Genomic DNA, 19,710 nt, shown 5'->3' with positions numbered 1-19,710 from the left:
TGTCCTCGAACTCTCTCTCCAGCAGGCTGGCCTCGAACTTAGAGAATTACCTGTCTCTGCCTCCTGAGTGCTGGGATTAAAGGCATGTTCCACCACTGCCTGGCTGAGAGCCGTCCTTTATTCTGCTCCTAGCATTGAACTTTGGATGCAGCAGATCCTACCTCTCCCTCCAAAAATAAGTCAACCCGACCCTTCCTCCTTATTCATTAAAGAAGGGCCTAGAACTTAGATCTAGACATACTTAGCTCACTCCATTTAGCATATGGACTTTTAGAGCAAGAATTTTTCCTATGCTAGCCAATCAGAGTAAATCTGGGGCTTTCTTGGTAATCCTGTATGCAGACTCTTTTCCCTTGAATAGTGTTTTGTGATCACATGAGACGCAGCTGGTACTGTTATTGGCATTCTGAACAAGAAAACCTAGAAAGGCCGGCAAGGCTACCATGTGCAGTTTAAGACGGACACCATAGAAAAGACAGCTGAGACGTGGGCAAACCTGGAACCTGCTGACATCACTGGATTCCTACCATCTATGATCCCCACTGAACTGCTGTGATAAAAATAACCCAAAAGACAAGATTTAGTTTCCCTATTCCTCATCTTCCTTACATCCGTAGACGGGAGTGTGGCCAGGATGGGTAGGTGGTATGCAGGCTCTTCCTGCCTTCTTGTCCTGCTTCCCCATTCTCCTATTATCTCCACCTTGGTCAGGCCTCGTCAAGGCAACTCCACTACCCACTCATCACACCTGTGCCTTAAAGATGGAGAGAGTGAGAGCAGATTCCAAGGTGGGCCTTGTCAAGTTCATGTCTATTGATATTTTGAGCCCCACCTTTTCTGTTGTGGTCTCTCCTGTATGTTGTAGGATATTTAGCAGAATTCCTGCACTGATCCCCTAAATTTCCATAGCACACTCTCGTTTCTCTGTGGTGATATAAGAAATGTATCCAGACACTGCCAGAAGTTCCCCCACACTGACAACCACAGTCTGAGATGCTGTAGAAGTCGGTTACGTCACCTCTAAGCATCAGGAGGTAGTCAATCAGCCATGGTGTCATAGAAGAATTAGAGGAAATGGGTGTTGCTGGGTAAATTGGTTCCCACCTTGAACTTTAGGAGTTTATAACTCAAAAATAATTAGGGAAAGGATTTCAGGGGACATTCACTACCCCTGCCACAGAGGCCTACTTCTGGACTTTTCTATCTTATAAAGCCTTATAAGGGACCCTCTGATTTGAACCATTTAGAAATGCATGTTCAATCACCAGAGCCCTAACTGATGTAATTATCACTTTCTTCAGCCAGTAATGCAAGTTGAATTCAATGAACATTATCCAAAGAATAAAGGATAAAAAAATATATATATCTGAAGTTATTCAGAAGCTGGGTACCAGCTCAGGAGGCATTAAACAAAGCAGCTGCAGTGAGGCTAATTCTTCCTGCAAGAAGTCTTTGAAATCGAAGGCCATGGTCACCAGGGCCCACGGTCACTGTGGTAGTTAAGAAAGACGACAGTATCATTATGCAAAATTGTCAGAATTAAAACGGCAAGCCTTGTGCATTATCCGGCTTTGAACTGCCACTTTCTAGTCCTCGCTGTAAATACAGAAAGCCTTTCGTGGCTCCTTTATATCTCATTGCTTACAGCCAGCTGTTTGGCAATTCTGTTTCTATGAAATTAGCACAAATTGACATTAGAAGGGCCTGAGGGAAGAAGCGGGTGGAATGTTCTAGGGTTTTAAGGTAGAATGTGGAACAGTAATGGGTACATTCCAATCTTAGGAGTAGTTGGCCTTCCCAAAGATCATCACTTAGGATACAATTCTCCATTCAAAAGCGTTTTCCCAAAAGACGAGTGTTTTTATGTTATTCGCGTAGCACAGAAGTCCTCCAATACCAGAAAAGCAAAAAAAGTAGAAAAGGAAAAGGCCACCGGCAAAGATGATCTGCTTAAAGCTGCCGAGGGAGAGGGTACTGATTGTTCATTCTCTGGAAATGAACCTTCCGGAAAAATCTTCAGGGAGGAGGTGACTTTTAAGCCAAAAGTAAGACGGACAAAGAAAGAAAGGGCATCCCAGGCCAGAACAAGAGTCTCAAAGCCACGGCATTTAAAGTTCCGTATGACGACCACTGAGCGTCAGGAATGCGAGACAAAGCGAATGCTAGGACGGACCAACCATACCCTGGTAGGGTTCAGATGGGACGCCGCTAAAGATTTTCAGTGGGTGGTGTGGTTACTCATAGCTCTAGCCACTAAGTGAAGGATCCTTTATGATCAACAACTACAGTCTTTCTGGTCTTGAGCAGTGGTGATGGGTTAGGATGGACTAACAAAGGAAACCAGGAAGGAATCCTAGCCGGTTATGAAGCCCAAAGACGCAAGAAGGAGGAACCCTGGCCCCAGATGTTCTAACTTTTGGCTTTAGGAAGGCAGAATTAAGGTGAAGAAAAGGTATGGGTGTGTGTGTGGGGGGGGGGGGGCTGAGTAGTTTCCGGCTGAAGGACGAAAGAAGGGCTGAGGCGGCTTTGGTTTCGTGCCACATCACGTGTTCTGTGCCATTTCTGCAGCACGCTTGCCCATTGAGGCCACACAGCTGAAGGGAAACCAGCTCATTTTCTATTTAGCTCAATTTTTCCGTGCTTCTGGGGTGATGGCTCTGCATGTGAAAACTGAGCTGGTCACAGTATTAGTGAAGACAATGTATTCAGGTACCAGGTTCCATGGTCCGGGACTTTGTTTAGCAGAACTGAGTGACATTGGGATTATCAGGTTACTTTGTAGAATGTCTGAGAAAAGGAGCGTAAAGAAAAAAAAAAAAAATCTTGTGAAATGTGTTCAAATAATAGTAAAGATGGCAATCTCACAAAATACATCAGCGAGGATCTCAGGGCAGGGAAATAAAAGAAGAAATCATCATCTGATTCTCAAAGAGAAAAATGAGAGGAACAAATACCAGTGCCTGGAAATGATCTGCAAGACAGCTTTCTGAGCCGTCTTTTGATGCTGACAGCAGACTTGCCCATTTCACCAGCCCCTCCAAAGACAAGCTCATCCGAGCAAGCAAACCTTGCTCTCCAGTGTGCCTGGGGAGGGCAGAGAAGGACAGACAGTGACCAGAACAGCAGGGGAGAAGGGTGTGGCTATGGTATTACTCTTCTCATTCCTTGACCGAAAGACAGTGATGGTCTGGGTGGAGTGGTGTGAGCCTTCAAGCCTAGCACTTTGGAGGTCAGAGTGGGTGGATCTCTGACTGATCTACCTAGGGAGTCCCAAGCCAGCCAGGGAACACTGTGAGACACTGTCTCCAAGCTCTGTGTTTAGGGTATGTAGGTGAGAGTTGGGGATTGGAATGAATACAGCACCTGAGATACTCTGGGGTGACAGTTCATCCTGCCTAGAGATGGATCCTGGAGCACCAGGGCCAGATCAGTTTGACAGAAACTGGCTCTCTTCAGCCAAGAAAGACCTACATTAATAGGAGATATGTATGAGAACGTATATGAATGTGTATAATTCTTTTCATCATGCTTGAATGTGACCACAATGAACGAATACAGTGGCACTGGACCCCATGCTGGCCACCTGATGACATACTCAAAAGGTGTCTCAGTTGGGGTTTCCATTGCTCGGAAGAGACACCATGACCACAGCAACTTATATAAAGGAAAACATTGAATTGGGCTGGCTTCCAGTTTCAGAGGTTTAATCCATCATCATCATCATCATGGTGGCATGCAGGCAGACATGGTGCTGGAGCTGAGAGTCCTACATCTTGATTGGCAGGCAACAGGAAGTAGTCTGAGGCACTGGACATGGCTTGAGCATATGAGACCTCAAAGCCCACCCCACAGTGACGCACTTCCTCCAACAAAGCCACACCCATTGCAGCAAAGCCACGCCTCCTAATAGTGCCACTCCTTATGAGCTTATGGGGGCCAATACATTCAAACTACCACAAAGGGGATGCTCAGGTGACAGAGCTACAGAACCACCTTGTCATACTCAGAGACCCTCCAAGCTGCGGCTGACTAAGCAATCATAAACCTTGCCATGCACGGCCTGCATTATTGAAAACAGCATCGGAGACTAGACTGTTCCTCCCGAGCCAGAGATCCCTTGGCAGCCTCTTACCTGGGGAAGCTCACTGTTCCAGGTCATCGTTGCCTTAGTGCGAGGATCAATAAATGAGTGGACAAATCATATTAGGGTAGCCTTAACAATGATTTAGTGTCCCTCCCTCTGGATGAGAAGCAGAGGGATGAAGGGGGGAAGAGGGAGGGGAGAGAGAGAGAAGCAAGGAAGAAAAGGGAGGGAGGCAAGAAGAGGAGGAAGAGAGGGAAGGAGGGAGGAAGAGAGGGAGGGAAGGTTTCGTATCGAAGTGGAAACGAGAAGGAAGAAACTAAATTATGAAATTTTCTCACAGTAAAACACATGAACAGCCAGGCAATGGTGGCGCACACCTTTAATCCCAGCACTCGGGAGGCAGAGGCAGGCAGATCTCTCTGAGTTCGAGGCCAGCCTGGGCTACAGAGTGAGTTCCAGGACAGGCGCCAAAGCTACACAGAGAAACCCTGTCTCGAAAAACAAACACACACACACACACACACACACACACACACACACACACACACACACACACACAGGAAAAGGAAAAGGAAAAGGAAAAGGGACACAGATATGAGACTTGCCAGCCACTGGCATTACCACATCCCTGACAACAAATCTCAATAGTGAGACAGTCCTCTCTACTTCACTTTTAGCAACATAACTATTAATAGTTCATGTATGACGTGCCCAAATATGTCAACATTTAGCTGGCTTCAGAATCCACAAAGGCTAGACAAATAGTTTGACTCCTACTGTCCAAGATGGTCAGCGAAAACATTCCACTTCGGTCTCTGACTTTACCTTCCCAACTCTGTGTAATTTGAGCCATTTACTTCAAGAATGGGAGAAAATCTTGCAAGATGCTAAATTAGTTTTGTCTTACACTTCGAGATCGCCCCATAAAGCAATGATGTCTTTGATCGCATACATGATTAAATTCTTCATGAGTCAATTCTTGGCTGGAGAAGGCATAGTGCTAGAGGAGATTGTCTCTATAAGGAATGGGACAGAGAAGCTACCCAGGCAGACCTCTCTGAGGGCAGAAAGCAAGCTTTATTGAGAAATCAAAATACCAAGGCTGTCTATGAGAGTGGGGCAAAGGGATGGGAAAGCAAGCAGAGGGTGTGAGCGTTAGCAGGGTGGGGATCCGAGGTGGTGCAGGCTTCCAGGTTGATCAGAACTAGGTGCCCTTCCCAGAGGTAGTTGGCGTTTGTGGGGAAGGCTAAGGGGGTTCCTAGAGGATTAAGGGGTGTTCTGAAGGATTAATGGGGGTTCCTGGAGGATTAACGGGAGTTCCTGGTGAACCAAAACTGCCTTAAGAGATCTGCTTTTCCAGTTAACAGAAACCTTTCGGCTTGTTTACCCATCAGAGTCCCTCTGTCTAGGACAATGTCACCAGCACTGCCATTTGGAGGGGAAGGGTGGCTTTGGACCTGACCGTCTCACTGTTGCAGCCAATGAGAATTTTTCCTGTTTGCTAGGTGTGGGCACCAGGTCATCAGAGTGAGCTAGGGGTCAGTCTGGGTCCTAGAGCCTGCCTTAGGCACTTGGCCCAAACCATCATAATATGTGCCAGCCTTGCGTCAAAGCACTTTCCATGTGTTTAATCTTATAACTCTATGATGAGCTATTATCATTTTCCCTAATTTGCAGTTGGAGAAACCATCTCTCTCTCTCTCTCTCTCTCTCTCTCTCTCTCTCTCTCTCTCTCTCTCTCTCTCTCTCTCACACACACACACACACACACACACACACACACACACACACAGGTTAAATAACTTCTGGAATACCACACAGCTGTGAGGAATAGAGCCAAGCTCCAAGTTAGTCTGGCTTCAGCATCTGTACTTATAAACATTATGCTAAACTTTCTGCCTGGTAGACCACAGAGGACAGCCGATTTTGAGACAAAAGACCTGGATTTGGGTTCTTGAGGAAAAAAAAAAAAAAAAAAAATCAGAAGCCGGGCGGTGGTGGCGCACGCCTTTAATCCCAGCACTCGGGAGGCAGAGGCAGGCGGATCTCTGTGAGTTCAAGGCCAGCCTGGGCTACCAAGTGAGTTCCAGGAAAGGCGCAAAGCTACGCAGAGAAACCCTGTCTTGAAAAACCAAAAAAAAAAAAAAAAAAATCAGACATTCCCAGGCATTTCCTCACAGGGATTATTGTAGTATAAAATGACATGATATAATTTTAAATGGTAGATTTTATCCAATTTCACTAGTTTTACCATAGAGCCTAAAAAGTATAGATATCAATACAATCTTTGGATGGCATGTTCAGTATTCTTTTTCTTTGTTTTTGTTAAAAGAACTTAACATTTCTTAAGGCGTTTGACTTGAAGGTCAAAATAACCACTTTCAGGAGAGTGGAGAGAACATCAACATTTTTCAAAAGATCAGTTTCTAGACCTATTAACATTTGAAGATTGGAGAAGCCATTCAGAGCGCTTATCTGGCATGTCTAAGACCCTGGGTTCAATTCCAAGCAAAACATACACACACCCACACCCACACCCACACCCACATCTTGAAAAGCATCTTAACTCTCAACCCCACACCTTGCTTGATAAAGAACAGAATCTCTTCAAAGTTGGCTGCTTTATCAGTTTTCTGTTGCCACTGTGAAAAAATCATCACCAAGTCCATGTCTTCAAACAACACACATGTATTTTATTATAGTTGTATGGAGTTAGAGAAATCTCACATGCATTTGGAGAAGAGACCTCTCCATAGACTAGACCTATTGTATGATGTGGTAACTAATCAGTAAGCGAATATTCTTGAAAATCTCTAAGGTAGTACCTTAGAGCCACCTGCCTCTGCATCCTAAGTGCTAAGATAAAAGGCTTGTGTCACCACTGCCCACTGTACGTGCAATTTCTATGTTCCAATGTAAAATATTAGCAAAGGAGTCTAACACAGCCCTCAATGGTCCCAAATCCACATGTGGACAGGGTGGTCCCAGAGGCTCTAGAGAAAAGGACATTTCTTGTTACTCATTCGTCATTTCTAATTTTTTCTTTCTTCTAGCAGTCACCCACATACCTGAGCTTGTGGTCCATTCTTTCAAAGCAAGGCGTTGCAGTTTATTCTTGTAATACCAGCATTTGAGAGACGAGACTGGCAGAAGTTGGAGGCCAGCCTGAGCTACAGAATGAGTTCCAGGCCAGCCTGTCTCAAATATAAACAAAGAAAATAACCCAGCACATTGGCGCATGCCTGGCCCTTCTTCTGTTGTCACATTTCTGTCTGGTCATAGCCAGGAAGGGTCTCAGCATTTTTAAGGGCTTCTGTGGAAAGAGCGGGTCCTTTTGGAAACACCAGGCCGACCTCATTGAAGGTCCTGGCTTTAGTCACATTTACAAATCCCTCTAGCCATGCAGCACATCCACAGGCTCTCAAGATTAGAATGCCATGTCTGTGGAAGAGTTACTACTCTGCCTACCATAACTGTGAACATTAGGAACCCAAACTGTAATATGGTGTATGAGAAAGACTTGTCGACATGTAGGTTTGAGAGTGGTCACATTAGAGCGTCCTGAAAAACCTCCAAATCAGAACAGCTAGTATGACAGGGAGGAGATGAAGTCCAGAGAACCTGATTTCCAACAAGAAAAAAGACAGCCATGGCACAGAGAGAGAGAGTGAAACCAAGTGAGAGACCTGAGCATGACCCAGAGTAGGCCGTGGAGATCTCATGACTGTTTCGCTGACAGAGAAGTCCTCCTTTTGATTCTCATTCTCTCTCTCTGCTTCTCCCCCCTCCCTCTCCTCTCTCTCCCCCCTCTCTCTGGCTCTTGCTCTCTCTCTCCCTCTCTGAGTGAGTGTGTGTGTGTGTGTGTGTGTGTGTGTGTGTTGCATGTGTGAGTACAGGCACACCTGTACCATGAAGCACATGTGGAGGTCAGAGGACAACGTAGTGGAGTCACTTCTGTCCTACCTTTCTGTGGGTCCTAGGAATAGAATTCAGGTCGTCAGGCTTTCCTGATGCTGGTCTCCAGCCTATGTTGTTTGTTTGTTTGTTTGAGTTGCAGCTAAAGATCATTAGAAATTAGAGAGCAGAGAAAAAGATCTTTCTTTCTACCAAAGCCTTAAAAGAAATAGGCCAGTATTTTTAAATAGAAATCAAACAAAGGAATGGCATGCCATGTGTCTCCGTCTTGTGACTGTTTGGGTGGCAGCCGGGATTATTAGACATTGCTGAAGAAGGGAAAGATGTCCATGACTGCTTGCTGCTGGGAACTGGAGGATTCCACAAGCCACAGGGACACGGAGTGCCTGAGGGCACAGCCCAGTTCCATTGCTTGCATAATTCCCCACGCTGTTTACACCGTTTCCAAAACCCCAGGGGATGTTCCGACACCATGCCCCGTGTCTAGCTGCAGAACTTAAGTCGCATTACAGCCTATTGTACCGTTTCCATAAAATTGTTTCTTGTGACCCAATTGCCAGGACTTTTACGCCACCGTGACACTGGGAATTGACAAGAACTTGCTTTTCAGAAATACCCCACAAATAGAGCAAACTAAATCATACAGAGGCCTGCTTTGCGGGAGAGGTGGTCTTCACTTTCAAAAATTTGTATGTCCTCAAAGTATAAGTGTAACTCATAACATGACTATCTTCTTATTTAGGGGCCTCGTCTCAGCAAGGAGTCAGGGAAACCATGACAAGATTTAATCGCGTAAAAGTCACTAATGAGATAAACCAGGAGTGAGGGCCATCTGCAAAGGGATCAGAATTCAGGCCAAGACCTCAGTGCAGTAAGGGAAGCCAGAGAACACTTGGGAATTGAGGCCGTCAAGGAGAAAGTGGAGAAGCCTGGAGAAAATAGAGAAACAATCTAAGACTTTGGATTGCAAGGCTATGAAAAAGGATCACTGCCTTTTCCAGTGCAGCACTGGAAAAAAAAAAAATCCCCAGACTACATATATCCAAATACGTAGGCTTTGGGGCAATAGGAAGAAGACAGGACCAAGAGAAACCACACTGTGAAACCCTAAATGCCTTCCACTTGTAAAAGACTGTGGGGTAGACTGCAGCTGGTGGCGGAATGAACCCACAGCATGCACGGGTACCCCCCAAAATCTTTACTGTGTGTCAGACTGTTTCAGTAAAGTAGAATAGTGAATATAACAGATAAGTTTGTCCTTCAGGAGTGGCTTAGTCAGGGTTACTATTGCTGTGAAGAGACACCATGACCACAGCAACTCCAATAAAGGAAAACATTTCACTGAGGTGGCGGCTTACAGTTTCAGGGGTCCAGTCCATTGTCATCATGGTGGGAGTGCAGGCAGATGTGGTGCTGCCGACATCTTGATCAGAAGGCAACAGGAAGTGGACTGTGACGCTGGGAGTAGCTTGAGCAAGGAACACAAAGCCCACCCACCCCCAGTGACACACTTCCGACAACAAAGCCACACCCACTCCAACAAAGCCACACCTCCTAATAGTGCCACTCCCTTTGGGAGCCATTTTCTTTCAAAATACCACAAGGAGCTACATTCTGCTGAGGTGCAGAGAGAGGAGGAGATAAAAATAATGTGTTTAATCTGCAGCTTTCTAAAACTATGTGAGCATTAGATTGCTGGTAACATTTCTCTCAACTAAAGTTCTAAAAGGAGAGAGAAAATTTGAAAGGCTTATCAGTAGTTATTTTGGATGATACTAATTTTTTTATCATTGCCTTCTGGTATTTTTCTATAATGAACTTGCATTATATAGGAAATGGAAATTGCTTAAGAAAAACCAGTAGGGAGTTGGTTTTTTTGTTTTTTTTTTTTTTTCCTTTCAGTCATAGTTTCCTGCAAGGTGAAGGCATGTCACTCATCCATTAGTAATAGAAGCCATAAGTGAGTGCTCCCTTGCCCCTTCAGTAACTGGCTCATCATTTTACCTTTGCCTAATGAGGCTTGAGGCAGAATGCTCAGAGAATCACCCCATCCCTTTCCTAATCACCTCTTCGTGCATCGTCTTTATTCCTTGCATACACAGGAAGGAAGCTATGGCCAACCTTTGAAGGCTTGGTATGATTCCCCCTCTCTAACATGCATATGCGCGCGCGCGCGCGCACACACACACACACACACACACACACACACACACACCAGAGAGAGAGAGCCGAGTGTGAGCAGGTAATAGCTTCTCTTCCTCACGCCCTCCCCCATCTCAGCTCCAATTCATCCTCCAGAGAGAGAGGTCTTCTGAGCAGTTTTCCCATTTTAATCACGTACTCTACCCGTCAATCTTGGCTCAGCTCCGCCCTTGTTCCCTGCTCGTCAACTTCGAATTTCACATGAATTCCCCTTTCTCTAAAAGCTTACTATCCATTGCCCCACAAGTCCGAGATCCCATCCTGAAGGCAGAGATCTCTTGTGTTCGACATTGCTCCTGTCAGTGAGAGGGCCTAGCACATCTTAGCCACTCAGCCAGCATCAGCTGTGTGAATAAACAAATGAACAAGGTGGCTCCTTTGTCCTCTCGCTGTCAAGCTTTATTCCCATCCAATAACAAGCAGGAGCCAAGCCCTCTGCCAGCTCACAAAAGCCAACTGTTCAGTTCCCAGAAACTTGACAAGCCAGTTGTTAAACTGTGGCTTAAAGTGGGCCGTGGTGAGCACGCTTACACCACAGAGATCTGCAAATGCTACATGTCAAGACATTTTCCCCCAAAGAGGTGGTTTCCCAGCATACCACTGTCCTTCCCTTCCAATGTAACTGGGAAATTCAGCTAGCATGACAATAAGCCAACCACAGAGCTTGCTTAAAACCTCTCGATAAAAGGTGCTTGACATTTTACAACATAATAAATAGGAACTAAGTAATCACTTACCTGTTGGGGCTCAGTCCTTTTCGCGGCTAATTAATGATGTAAAACATGTGGCTCTGGCTGACTAGCAGGCTCACACTGGAAAGGTACTTGCTGCCAAACCTGATGACCTGAGTTTGATCCCTAGGACCCACATAGTAGAGGAAGAGGACAGACTCCCACAGGTTGTCCTTTGGTCTCCATGCACGCACTGTGGCGTGCACCCCACCACCACACACAAAATAAACAAAATGTGTACCAGGCTTTTTCTTTTAGGCCAGCAACCAGCTCCCAAATCATGACACGGAGACTTACTAGTTTTGAATGCTCGACCTAGGCTAGCTCTTTTAACTTAAATTAACCTGCTTCTCTTTATCTACCCTTAGCCTCGGGGCTTATTACCTTTCTTCATTCTGTGTATCTTACTTTCACTGCTCCTCTATGTCTGGCTGGCTGATGACTGCCTGGCTCCTGGTCCCGGACATCTTCTTCGTTCTCTCCTCCTCTTCCTTCTCTCACCCCCCTTCTTTTGAGCCTAGAGTCCTCCTCCTATTTATTCTCTCTGCCTGCCAGCCTCGCCTGTACCTCTTCTGCCTAACTATTGGCCCATCAGTTTTTTATTAGACCAATCAGGTGCCTTAGGCAGGCAAGGTGAAGCAGATGCAAGACATCTTTACATAATTAAATACACATCCTTACATCATTAAACAAATGCAGCATAAGCAAATGTAACACACCTTTACACAGTTAAAGTAATATTCTGCAGCATAAACAAATGTAACACATCTTTACATAGTTAAAATAATATTCCACAACAATAATGTAATAAAATATTTCAGATAAAACAAAGCACGCATCTGGTCTCCTAAAACGCCTGTATCTGTTTTTCAGATCCTTATGTGAAGATTCATCTGATGCAGAATGGCAAGAGGCTGAAGAAGAAGAAGACAACAATTAAGAAGAATACGCTTAACCCCTACTACAACGAGTCCTTCAGCTTTGAAGTTCCCTTCGAGCAGATCCAGGTAACGTCAGCCATGCGTTTGTCCTTCCGTTCAGTTTCATGCCTTCAGATCCCATCGGTGGCAAGCATAGACCCTGCGGGTCGTCCGAGCCCGTGCCTTCATCAGAACTGCCCCGTGCACACTGGATGCCCGAGCTCCGCCAGCCAGGACATAATAAGATACCCAGCATGAGAAGTGCTGAGGCATTAGCTGGAACGGCGAGCTGCCTTCTGCTGGGCAGAAATAAGGTGGAAAATAGAAAACCAGCAGAACCACTTGGCTCTGTCAATAAGTTTGTCTGTGGACTCCAAAAGCCAAGAGAGAATGAACTTGCCTATTTGCTCCCAGGCTGCAACGCGCAGTCTGCTTCGCTAGAGCAAAACTAGCCTGCCCCCAACCTTCTATCATTGGCCCGGGTTTGTGCATAAGCTAACTCATACACCTTTTCACATGATAGAAAATTGTGTGGATTTGCTTATTCTCAACAGCTGTTAAGTAAGTAAATGTTTCCCTATCCCCGGTGACTTGCTCAGCAGTCTGAACCTGTGAGCACTTTGGACCTTCTGGCAAACGCTTGGAACATCAGTTTTCTCCCAGAATTTATTTTGCAATATCTGCTCGGTGAACTTTTTTGAGTTCTCAGACCTTATTCCTATGGAAACTGAAACCTCCTGGCATTTTGTTTTTAATTCCACAAAACAATACAAAGCAAGGTATTGAGATGAAAAAAAAAAATCTTCTTGTAAACTTGCTCCTTTGGGCTACAATCCCATACCTATAAAAATACATTTCACCTATGAATTTCAGAAAGTAAAAATATATTGAAAGGGAGGCATATTAAAAACAAAATAAAATTTGTGATTTGGGGTGGCATTTCAGAGGAGAGAGACCCTGAGCCTGACATGAATCAAATTGGACTTGGGAATACTCAGTACCCACTGGCTGCATCGTGCCTTCACTGCGCCTACAAATTAGGTTTTTCATCCTTTCTTTTTTTAAGGCCAAGATTGCTGTTTTCCCAGTCTTTGTATTTCCATAAATCAGTGGTTCTCAACCTTCCTAAGGCTGTGACCCTTTAATACTGTGCTTCATGTGGTGGTGACCCCCAACCGTAAAATTATTTTTGTTGCTACTTCATAACTGTAATTTTGCTACTGTTATGAATTATAATGTAAACATTTGTGTTTTCCAGTGGTCTTAGGCGACCCCTGTGAAAGGGTCGCTTGACCCTCATAGAGGTCATAACCCACAGGGTGAGAACCACTGCCCTAAGGACTACAGTCTAAACTGCTAACAAAGGGGGTTAGTTTTCTCTTAGGCTGAGATGATAGGATTATGTGCCTGTCTTCGGTCTTCCTCAATCCCCCTGAAACATTCTGTGAAGGAAGCAAATTATGCTAATTTCTGAAAGCATGCAAAAAAATGTCATGGCCACCACCATCAAAAAATGGAGAAATAAACCCCAGAGGCAACTGCAGGATAGATCCATTGGGCACCCTAATCAATGCATTCCTCAATAATATTATCCAGTTTGTCCTGACTCTGACAATGTCCATTGTGTTTCCACATAATGTTCCCATGCTGGTCCCTGCATAATGATTACGTCACGGTGCATTTGCTTGGGACAAGATCTGAGTGAGAATCAAAGCCACACATGCCATCTTACCCTTGCTCCCAAACACTACCTAGTACATAGGTAATTCATTTATTGTATTTATTGGTGGTACTGGGGGATGAACCAACCACCGCAGAGTCATATCCCCAGCCTAAAAGGGTGATTTTCTTAATACTGGCGTCATAGCAAGGCTGCACAGTTTGCTTTCTAAATTCCACATCCCAAAGTGACTGTTGAGCCCAGGAGATGGCTAAGTGGATAAGGACGCCTGCCGCCAATCATGATAGTCTGGATTTGATGCCCAGGACCCACGTGGTAGGAGCAGAGAACCAACTCTTGCGAGTTGTCCTCTCCACATCTGCAGCATGGCACACGGGCCTGCACACACACACACACACACACACACACACACACACACACACACACACACAATGAATAGATCAGTGTAATAAGAGAATTGCTTTCTAAAAAAGAAGTAGTTGTAGAGTTTGTTTTCTTTGGGGTGGTGGTGCAGGGGTGGAGGGTGGATTTGAAGGGACCGGGAAATGGATGGGATCAAGATGCATGATGTAAAAGACGTATAGAATAAATCAAGAGAAAGGGGGAAGAGGAGTTGTTTTGCTGTCCCCAAAACGTACCCCAGTGGCATCTCTCAGTACACTGACAGCGTGGTTATGTCCTCAGAGTCACAGTCCACCAGTGCTGTCACCCAGTGGATCTTCACCTGGGCCTGGCTTTCATCGTCCTATTTTTCCTCCCTCTAATGCTGGCCACAAATTGACAGAGCTATTTAATCTTTCATCTTTATATCCAGTGTCTAGATCAGAGCCGTCCATATATTCTGACTAATCAAATCCGTTACTTGGGAAGCAAAACTGAGATATTCTTTAGAGAGTGTATCTCTTATGCTATAATAATATGAATTTGCTTCTGTTGACTCAGTCAGTCCAATAGAGGGAGTTATTAAATAAACCCTCACTATCAGATGGAGTCCCAAAAAATCATGTGTGTCCTAAAGCGACACCCATTTAATATCAATGCTGGATACACAGTAGTTACTAATTCATGTTCATTAAGAGAATCATGCTCAAGAAAAAGCATATTTTATTTAGCTACTGCCTTTTTAAAAGATGTTTACTATATTGTCACTGTTCGTGATCACAATTATATGATCAAATCCTTTTAGTTTTGCATAAAATGCTGGCTGTCACCTCTTGAAATGAGATCCTAATGAATGATTACTCAGAAAGTCTTATTAAGAGCAACAGCAGCTGGACAGTGGCGGTGTACGCCTTTAATCCCAGCACTGAGGAGACAGATGCAGGTGGATCTCGGTGAGTTCGAGGCCAGCCTGTTCTACAGAGTGAGTTCCAGGGCAGCCAAGGCTGTTACACAGAGAAAACCTGTCTTAAAGAACAAAAACCAAAAAGAACAGCACAGCAAAAGAGAATGGCCTAAGTCCTAATGCGAGGATGCTCGTGGGTGAGACTCGTTAAGCAACGTCACAGCCTTCCGTGGGTAGTGTGGCACGGTGGTTTCCAGCATAGAGCCTGGAAACTAACTCACTTACGTGATCTCAGGCGGGCCATAAAACTTCTGTGAGCTTCCAGTATCTTTCTCTGTGCAACGGAAATATTAACAGGATCTACTGAGAGAAATAACTAAATTATGTCTTCGGTAAAGTTATTAAGATAATATGAAATAGATAATAAAAACCTGTATGTATGTATTAAGATGACCACCGGGCATGATGACACACACCTGTAATCTCAACACTGGGGGGGGGGGGGTGCATTAGAAACAGGAAGATCAGGAGTTCAAGGTCATCCTCAGCTACAGAGTCAGTTTGAAGCCAGTCTCGTGACACTGCCCCCATGAGAAAAGGTACTGAGATGGTGGTGGCGATGATGATAGCCGTGTTAATGACAGTAATGTAGAGCTAGAAGAATAAAAACTGGGCTGACGTGTCCATCGTCGAGCGCTTTAAGCCTCATCCTGGTGGTTAGGAATGGAGTCTTCGGTGGTCACTCCTCAGCAACCACGGAAACGCTGTGTGTCCCCAGGGCTTGATCTGTAGGGCTGGCTGACGCGTGTGCATTTCTTTTTGTGTGTGTCCTCTTTCAGAAAGTGCAAGTGGTGGTAACTGTTTTGGACTATGACAAGATTGGCAAGAACGATGCCATCGGCAAGGTCTTTGTGGGCTACAACAGCACCGGCGCCGAGCTGCGACACTGGTCAGACATGCTGGCCAACCCGCGGCGACCCATCGCCCAGTGGCACACTCTCCAGGTGGAGGAGGAGGTCGATGCCATGCTGGCCGTCAAGAAGTAAGGGAAGAAGAAGCCTTTCTGCATTTGCCCACATAGTGCTCTTTAGCCAGTCTCTGTAAATACCTCAGTAATATGGGTCCTTTCCGTTTCCAGCCATGCATTCCTAATACAATTCAGTGGTACTTCAGATCCCGTTTTGATTTGCACAAATTTAAGTGTAGAGAGCCCCCATGCCCTTCACACCACTGCCCTCCAAATCTACTCTTCTTTTAAGCAATATGATGTGTAGATAGAGCATGACTGAAATGATGTATCGTATCACACCGTTGTATATACCAGTATGCTAAAGATTTATTTCTAGTTTGTGTATTTGTATGTTGTAAGCGTTTCCTAATCTGTGTATATCTAGATGTTTTTAATAAGATGTTCTATTTTAAACTATGTAAATTGACTGAGATATAGGAGAGCTGATAATATATTATATGGTAAATATAGTATCGTCTGCATTCCAGCAAAAATATCAACTTGAAAGGCACTAGTATGGTTAAACTGATATCTTAAAGGACAACTTAAACCTGAGCTTTCTATTGAGTCATTTGAGTACCAAGACTCGCCCACACTACATCTTCAGTGGGCAAACCCAATTTTGTAGAATTCTTTCACAGGCAAATAGCATGAGCCGAGCAGCATCCACGCTGACCTCAAGGAAGGAAAGCCACAAACCAGAACAGCATCTGTCTGTCTGTGTGTCTCTGCAAAGCTAGAATCATGGCTTCGCTCTCACGTTCAGGGACGCAATGAATAAGGAGTCAGTGAGGAGTTCCTGTGACTGCATCTGGAGGCACACCTCATGGTGTTCTCTGTGTGTGCGTGTGCAAGTGTGAAAGTGTGCACATGTGTTATGTGTGGTGCATGCCTTTGTTTGGGGTTCGGGTAGGGGAGGAGACGCTGAGAGAAGTCAGCCTTTCTGAAATATTGCCTGACTATTTCAACAGAAAATAATAGCTCTCCATTATCACATTTATATAAAGCGTGCAACCTGTGAATTCTGATCCAGATTTCACACCAGTAATGATTCCAAAAGGTATGCACGTGAGACTTTGTAACAAAATATTTTATTATACAAAAACCAGATGAGAAGGAATGCAGAATATTTTTAACACAGCAATCTGTGCTTATGACACAAAATCACTTTGTGGTAACAGACAGTATTGTAATCCCATCAAAAGATGAAAACTGACAAACAATTAGCCATAGTTCTGAATGCACTTCGATTAAGCCAAAACAGACAGCTAGTGATCTTTTTATATGCTCTTTTTACTTAAGTTTTAATTTGTCCTTTAAACAAAGGTGAAACAAAACCAAGAACAAGTTCTGGTGAACTGAAGCAACCTCTTATGTACATTAGATGCTCGATTTAGGAGGAGTTTTTCAATGTTTTCAATGTTACTCTGTAGTAAACGGCACTATTCCGAAGCTACTAGTCATTCCATAAGAGTCTTAAGGATTGCTCTGTGTAACACTGTGACTGCCCTGTGTGCTTAGACACGTAGTTTCCTCAGTGGATAGCACTCAACTTACTCTGTAGTGATATTGTAACAATACTGCCATTCCCTTACTGCACTGCCCAACCTGTGTGTGTAGCACAAACAGTTCTCATTACTAAGGACCAATTCAGAACTGAACAGCTATGCATAGGACAGAAAGATACATAGAGTGGGGGGGGGGAGAACACACAGCATTTTGTCAACACTGTGCCCTAGTCCATATTTGTCCCGCTGTGGTAGACAGCCACTTCAGGAAGGCGAGCTGCTACCTAACGCTGCTTCCAGTCTCTTCCCTCACTTGCTCCTGTGACCTGTTTTCACCTCTAGGCCACAGAGAATAGCGATGTTCTGACGTGAGAGACTGTCTTCACAGGTACCAAAATCAAATGGAGGAATGCTAAGTAAGCATGGCCTCGTGTTTGATCTTTAGGATTTAGCTCCATGTTTTGGACAAAGCTCTCAAGAGAATCCCAGAAAAGGGCTGTCAGTAGACTTTAAACACGGGGGTTTGGCTGTTCCACACACATACATGCATGCATACACACACACACACACACACACACACACACACACACACACACACCACAACACAGAAATCAACTCCCAATTGGAATTCCTTCCTCATCAGAGAAGAGGCAAATCCATTGCCTTTCATTCCCATCACAGCAAACTCTTTAGACACGGAACAGACACAAAGGACAAGGAGAAAATCCTTTGCTGTGGAATCACAGCACTTTTTAAAAACTAGAGACGTGGGTAACAGGAAATGCACCCTCACAGGTGAGGTTAAACAGCAGTTTCAAGAGGAGACTCAAACAAGACCAAGACGTTTGCCTGTGTAAGGGACCAAGTCCTACCAAAGAGAAGGAGTTGACTTTTAAAAAACACCATAAATACCGGACACCGACATTTCATTCCCCCATCACTCTCGTTAAGTTGTACACAGTGAACCACCGTTTCCCAAGAAGCAGCCGCCCGCTGCCCAGCAGACATGATTTCCTGCAGTACAGTACTGCTAGCACATTCTCTTGCAACACTGCCAGTGTGGGATTGTCACCATGGAATTAGTTGGTACTATGTCATCTCTCATGAGCCGGTGACTGGACCTGCTTTATGACCAAGAGTCATCCTCTGATCTGCCACCTGTACCTTTCTGACAATGCTGTGCAAAGTCTTAGAAGCTGATGCCCTAGAAAGAGCCTAGTTGCCTTTGTGGATATTTCCTGCCTGCTTGAGTGTCTCTCTGTGTGGGTTTTCCCTGTGTCCTGTAGAAATGTTGGGGTGTTTTCTCCTGCCATAAGGCTCGTGGCCCGCGAGCCAAATCCTTTAGCTGTATTTTCCCTTCATTTTTTGATAAGTGGTTTAAATTTTGTTCCCCTTTGTGTAGTGAATCCCATGGTAGTTTTCTGATTGTTGTTAAAAAAAAAAAAGACTTAACATATTACATGGATACTCAATAAAAATGTTTTATTTCCTGTTGATGGTTGCTGTCTTCCAACTCGCTTTGTTACCGACTCCGTTGCTAGCAGAGGACAGGTTGACCTTGTGGGTGGCCAGAAGCGGGGGCAGCTAAGAGACAGCTAGCGCTAAATGCCAGCCTCGAAGTCACTTCTGGGACAACAGAGCGGCTGCAGGGGAACAGCGCCCAGAGGGCATCTGTCCAGTAGCCTTCCTCACCTGCCTTTCTCCGTGCCTGTCACAAAGCTCCTTAGCATAGTTCAGAACTATTCCGTTTGCCTAAAATGTGTCCTGGAGGGAGTTCACTTCAATGCCACCTAACACACACTTCCCCAGAATGAAACTAAAATCCAATTGTTTTAAGTGTCTCTTGGGAGGATAGAATGAATATTAAAGTCCACGCCGGCTAAAGTGATTAGAAGCCGATGAACGGCTTTCCGACATCCATTCGACATCCGTGTGGTGCTTACCGGGTACCGTTCTTTACTAGATGCTGGGTTCCAGCCTCAGATGTTATGTAAACGACTGTTACGCTGCCTTATGACATGCAGACTTAAAAGCAGGCACCTTGGAGGCTGAAGAGGTAGATCGGTATGGAAAGGGCTCACCGTGAAAGCCTGAGGACATGAGGCCAGCAACATAGATCAGTGAGGAAAGGCAGCTCCATAAATGTCTGACAACAGGGCTTTGATCCTTAGAATCCACGTAAAGAGAGCTAGCACCATGTAATTGTCCACTGATTTACACATGAGTGCCTTGGCGCACACACACACACACACACACACACACACACACACACACACACACACACACACCATATAAATAAACGATATATATATAGGTTTCTTTTTTTTTTTTTTCGAGACAGGGTTTCTCTGTGTGGCCCTGGCTGTCCTGGAACA

General features: G+C 44.8%; 1 protein-coding gene across 3 annotated transcripts in view; it reads left to right on the top strand.

Annotated features, from left to right (window-relative positions):
* The window catches only part of Syt1 (synaptotagmin 1), a 514,933-nt gene extending 496,104 nt beyond the window's left edge, over positions 1-18,829 (top strand). For all 3 annotated transcript variants that reach the window (XM_015993276.3, XM_015993274.3, XM_076553877.1), the window contains 2 exons: positions 11,806-11,939; positions 15,658-18,829. In XM_015993276.3, the coding sequence (XP_015848762.1) occupies positions 11,806-11,939; positions 15,658-15,864 (341 nt within the window). In that variant the 3' untranslated portion in view covers positions 15,865-18,829. The remainder of the gene's footprint in view (positions 1-11,805; positions 11,940-15,657) is intronic.
* The last annotated feature ends 881 nt before the right edge of the window (positions 18,830-19,710 follow it).

Source organism: Peromyscus maniculatus, chromosome 18 (genome assembly GCF_049852395.1).
Source record: "Peromyscus maniculatus bairdii isolate BWxNUB_F1_BW_parent chromosome 18, HU_Pman_BW_mat_3.1, whole genome shotgun sequence".
Lineage (NCBI taxonomy): Eukaryota > Metazoa > Chordata > Mammalia > Rodentia > Cricetidae > Peromyscus > Peromyscus maniculatus.
Note: the sequence above shows the minus strand (reverse complement) of the source record. Positions and strands in the feature narration are given on the sequence as shown.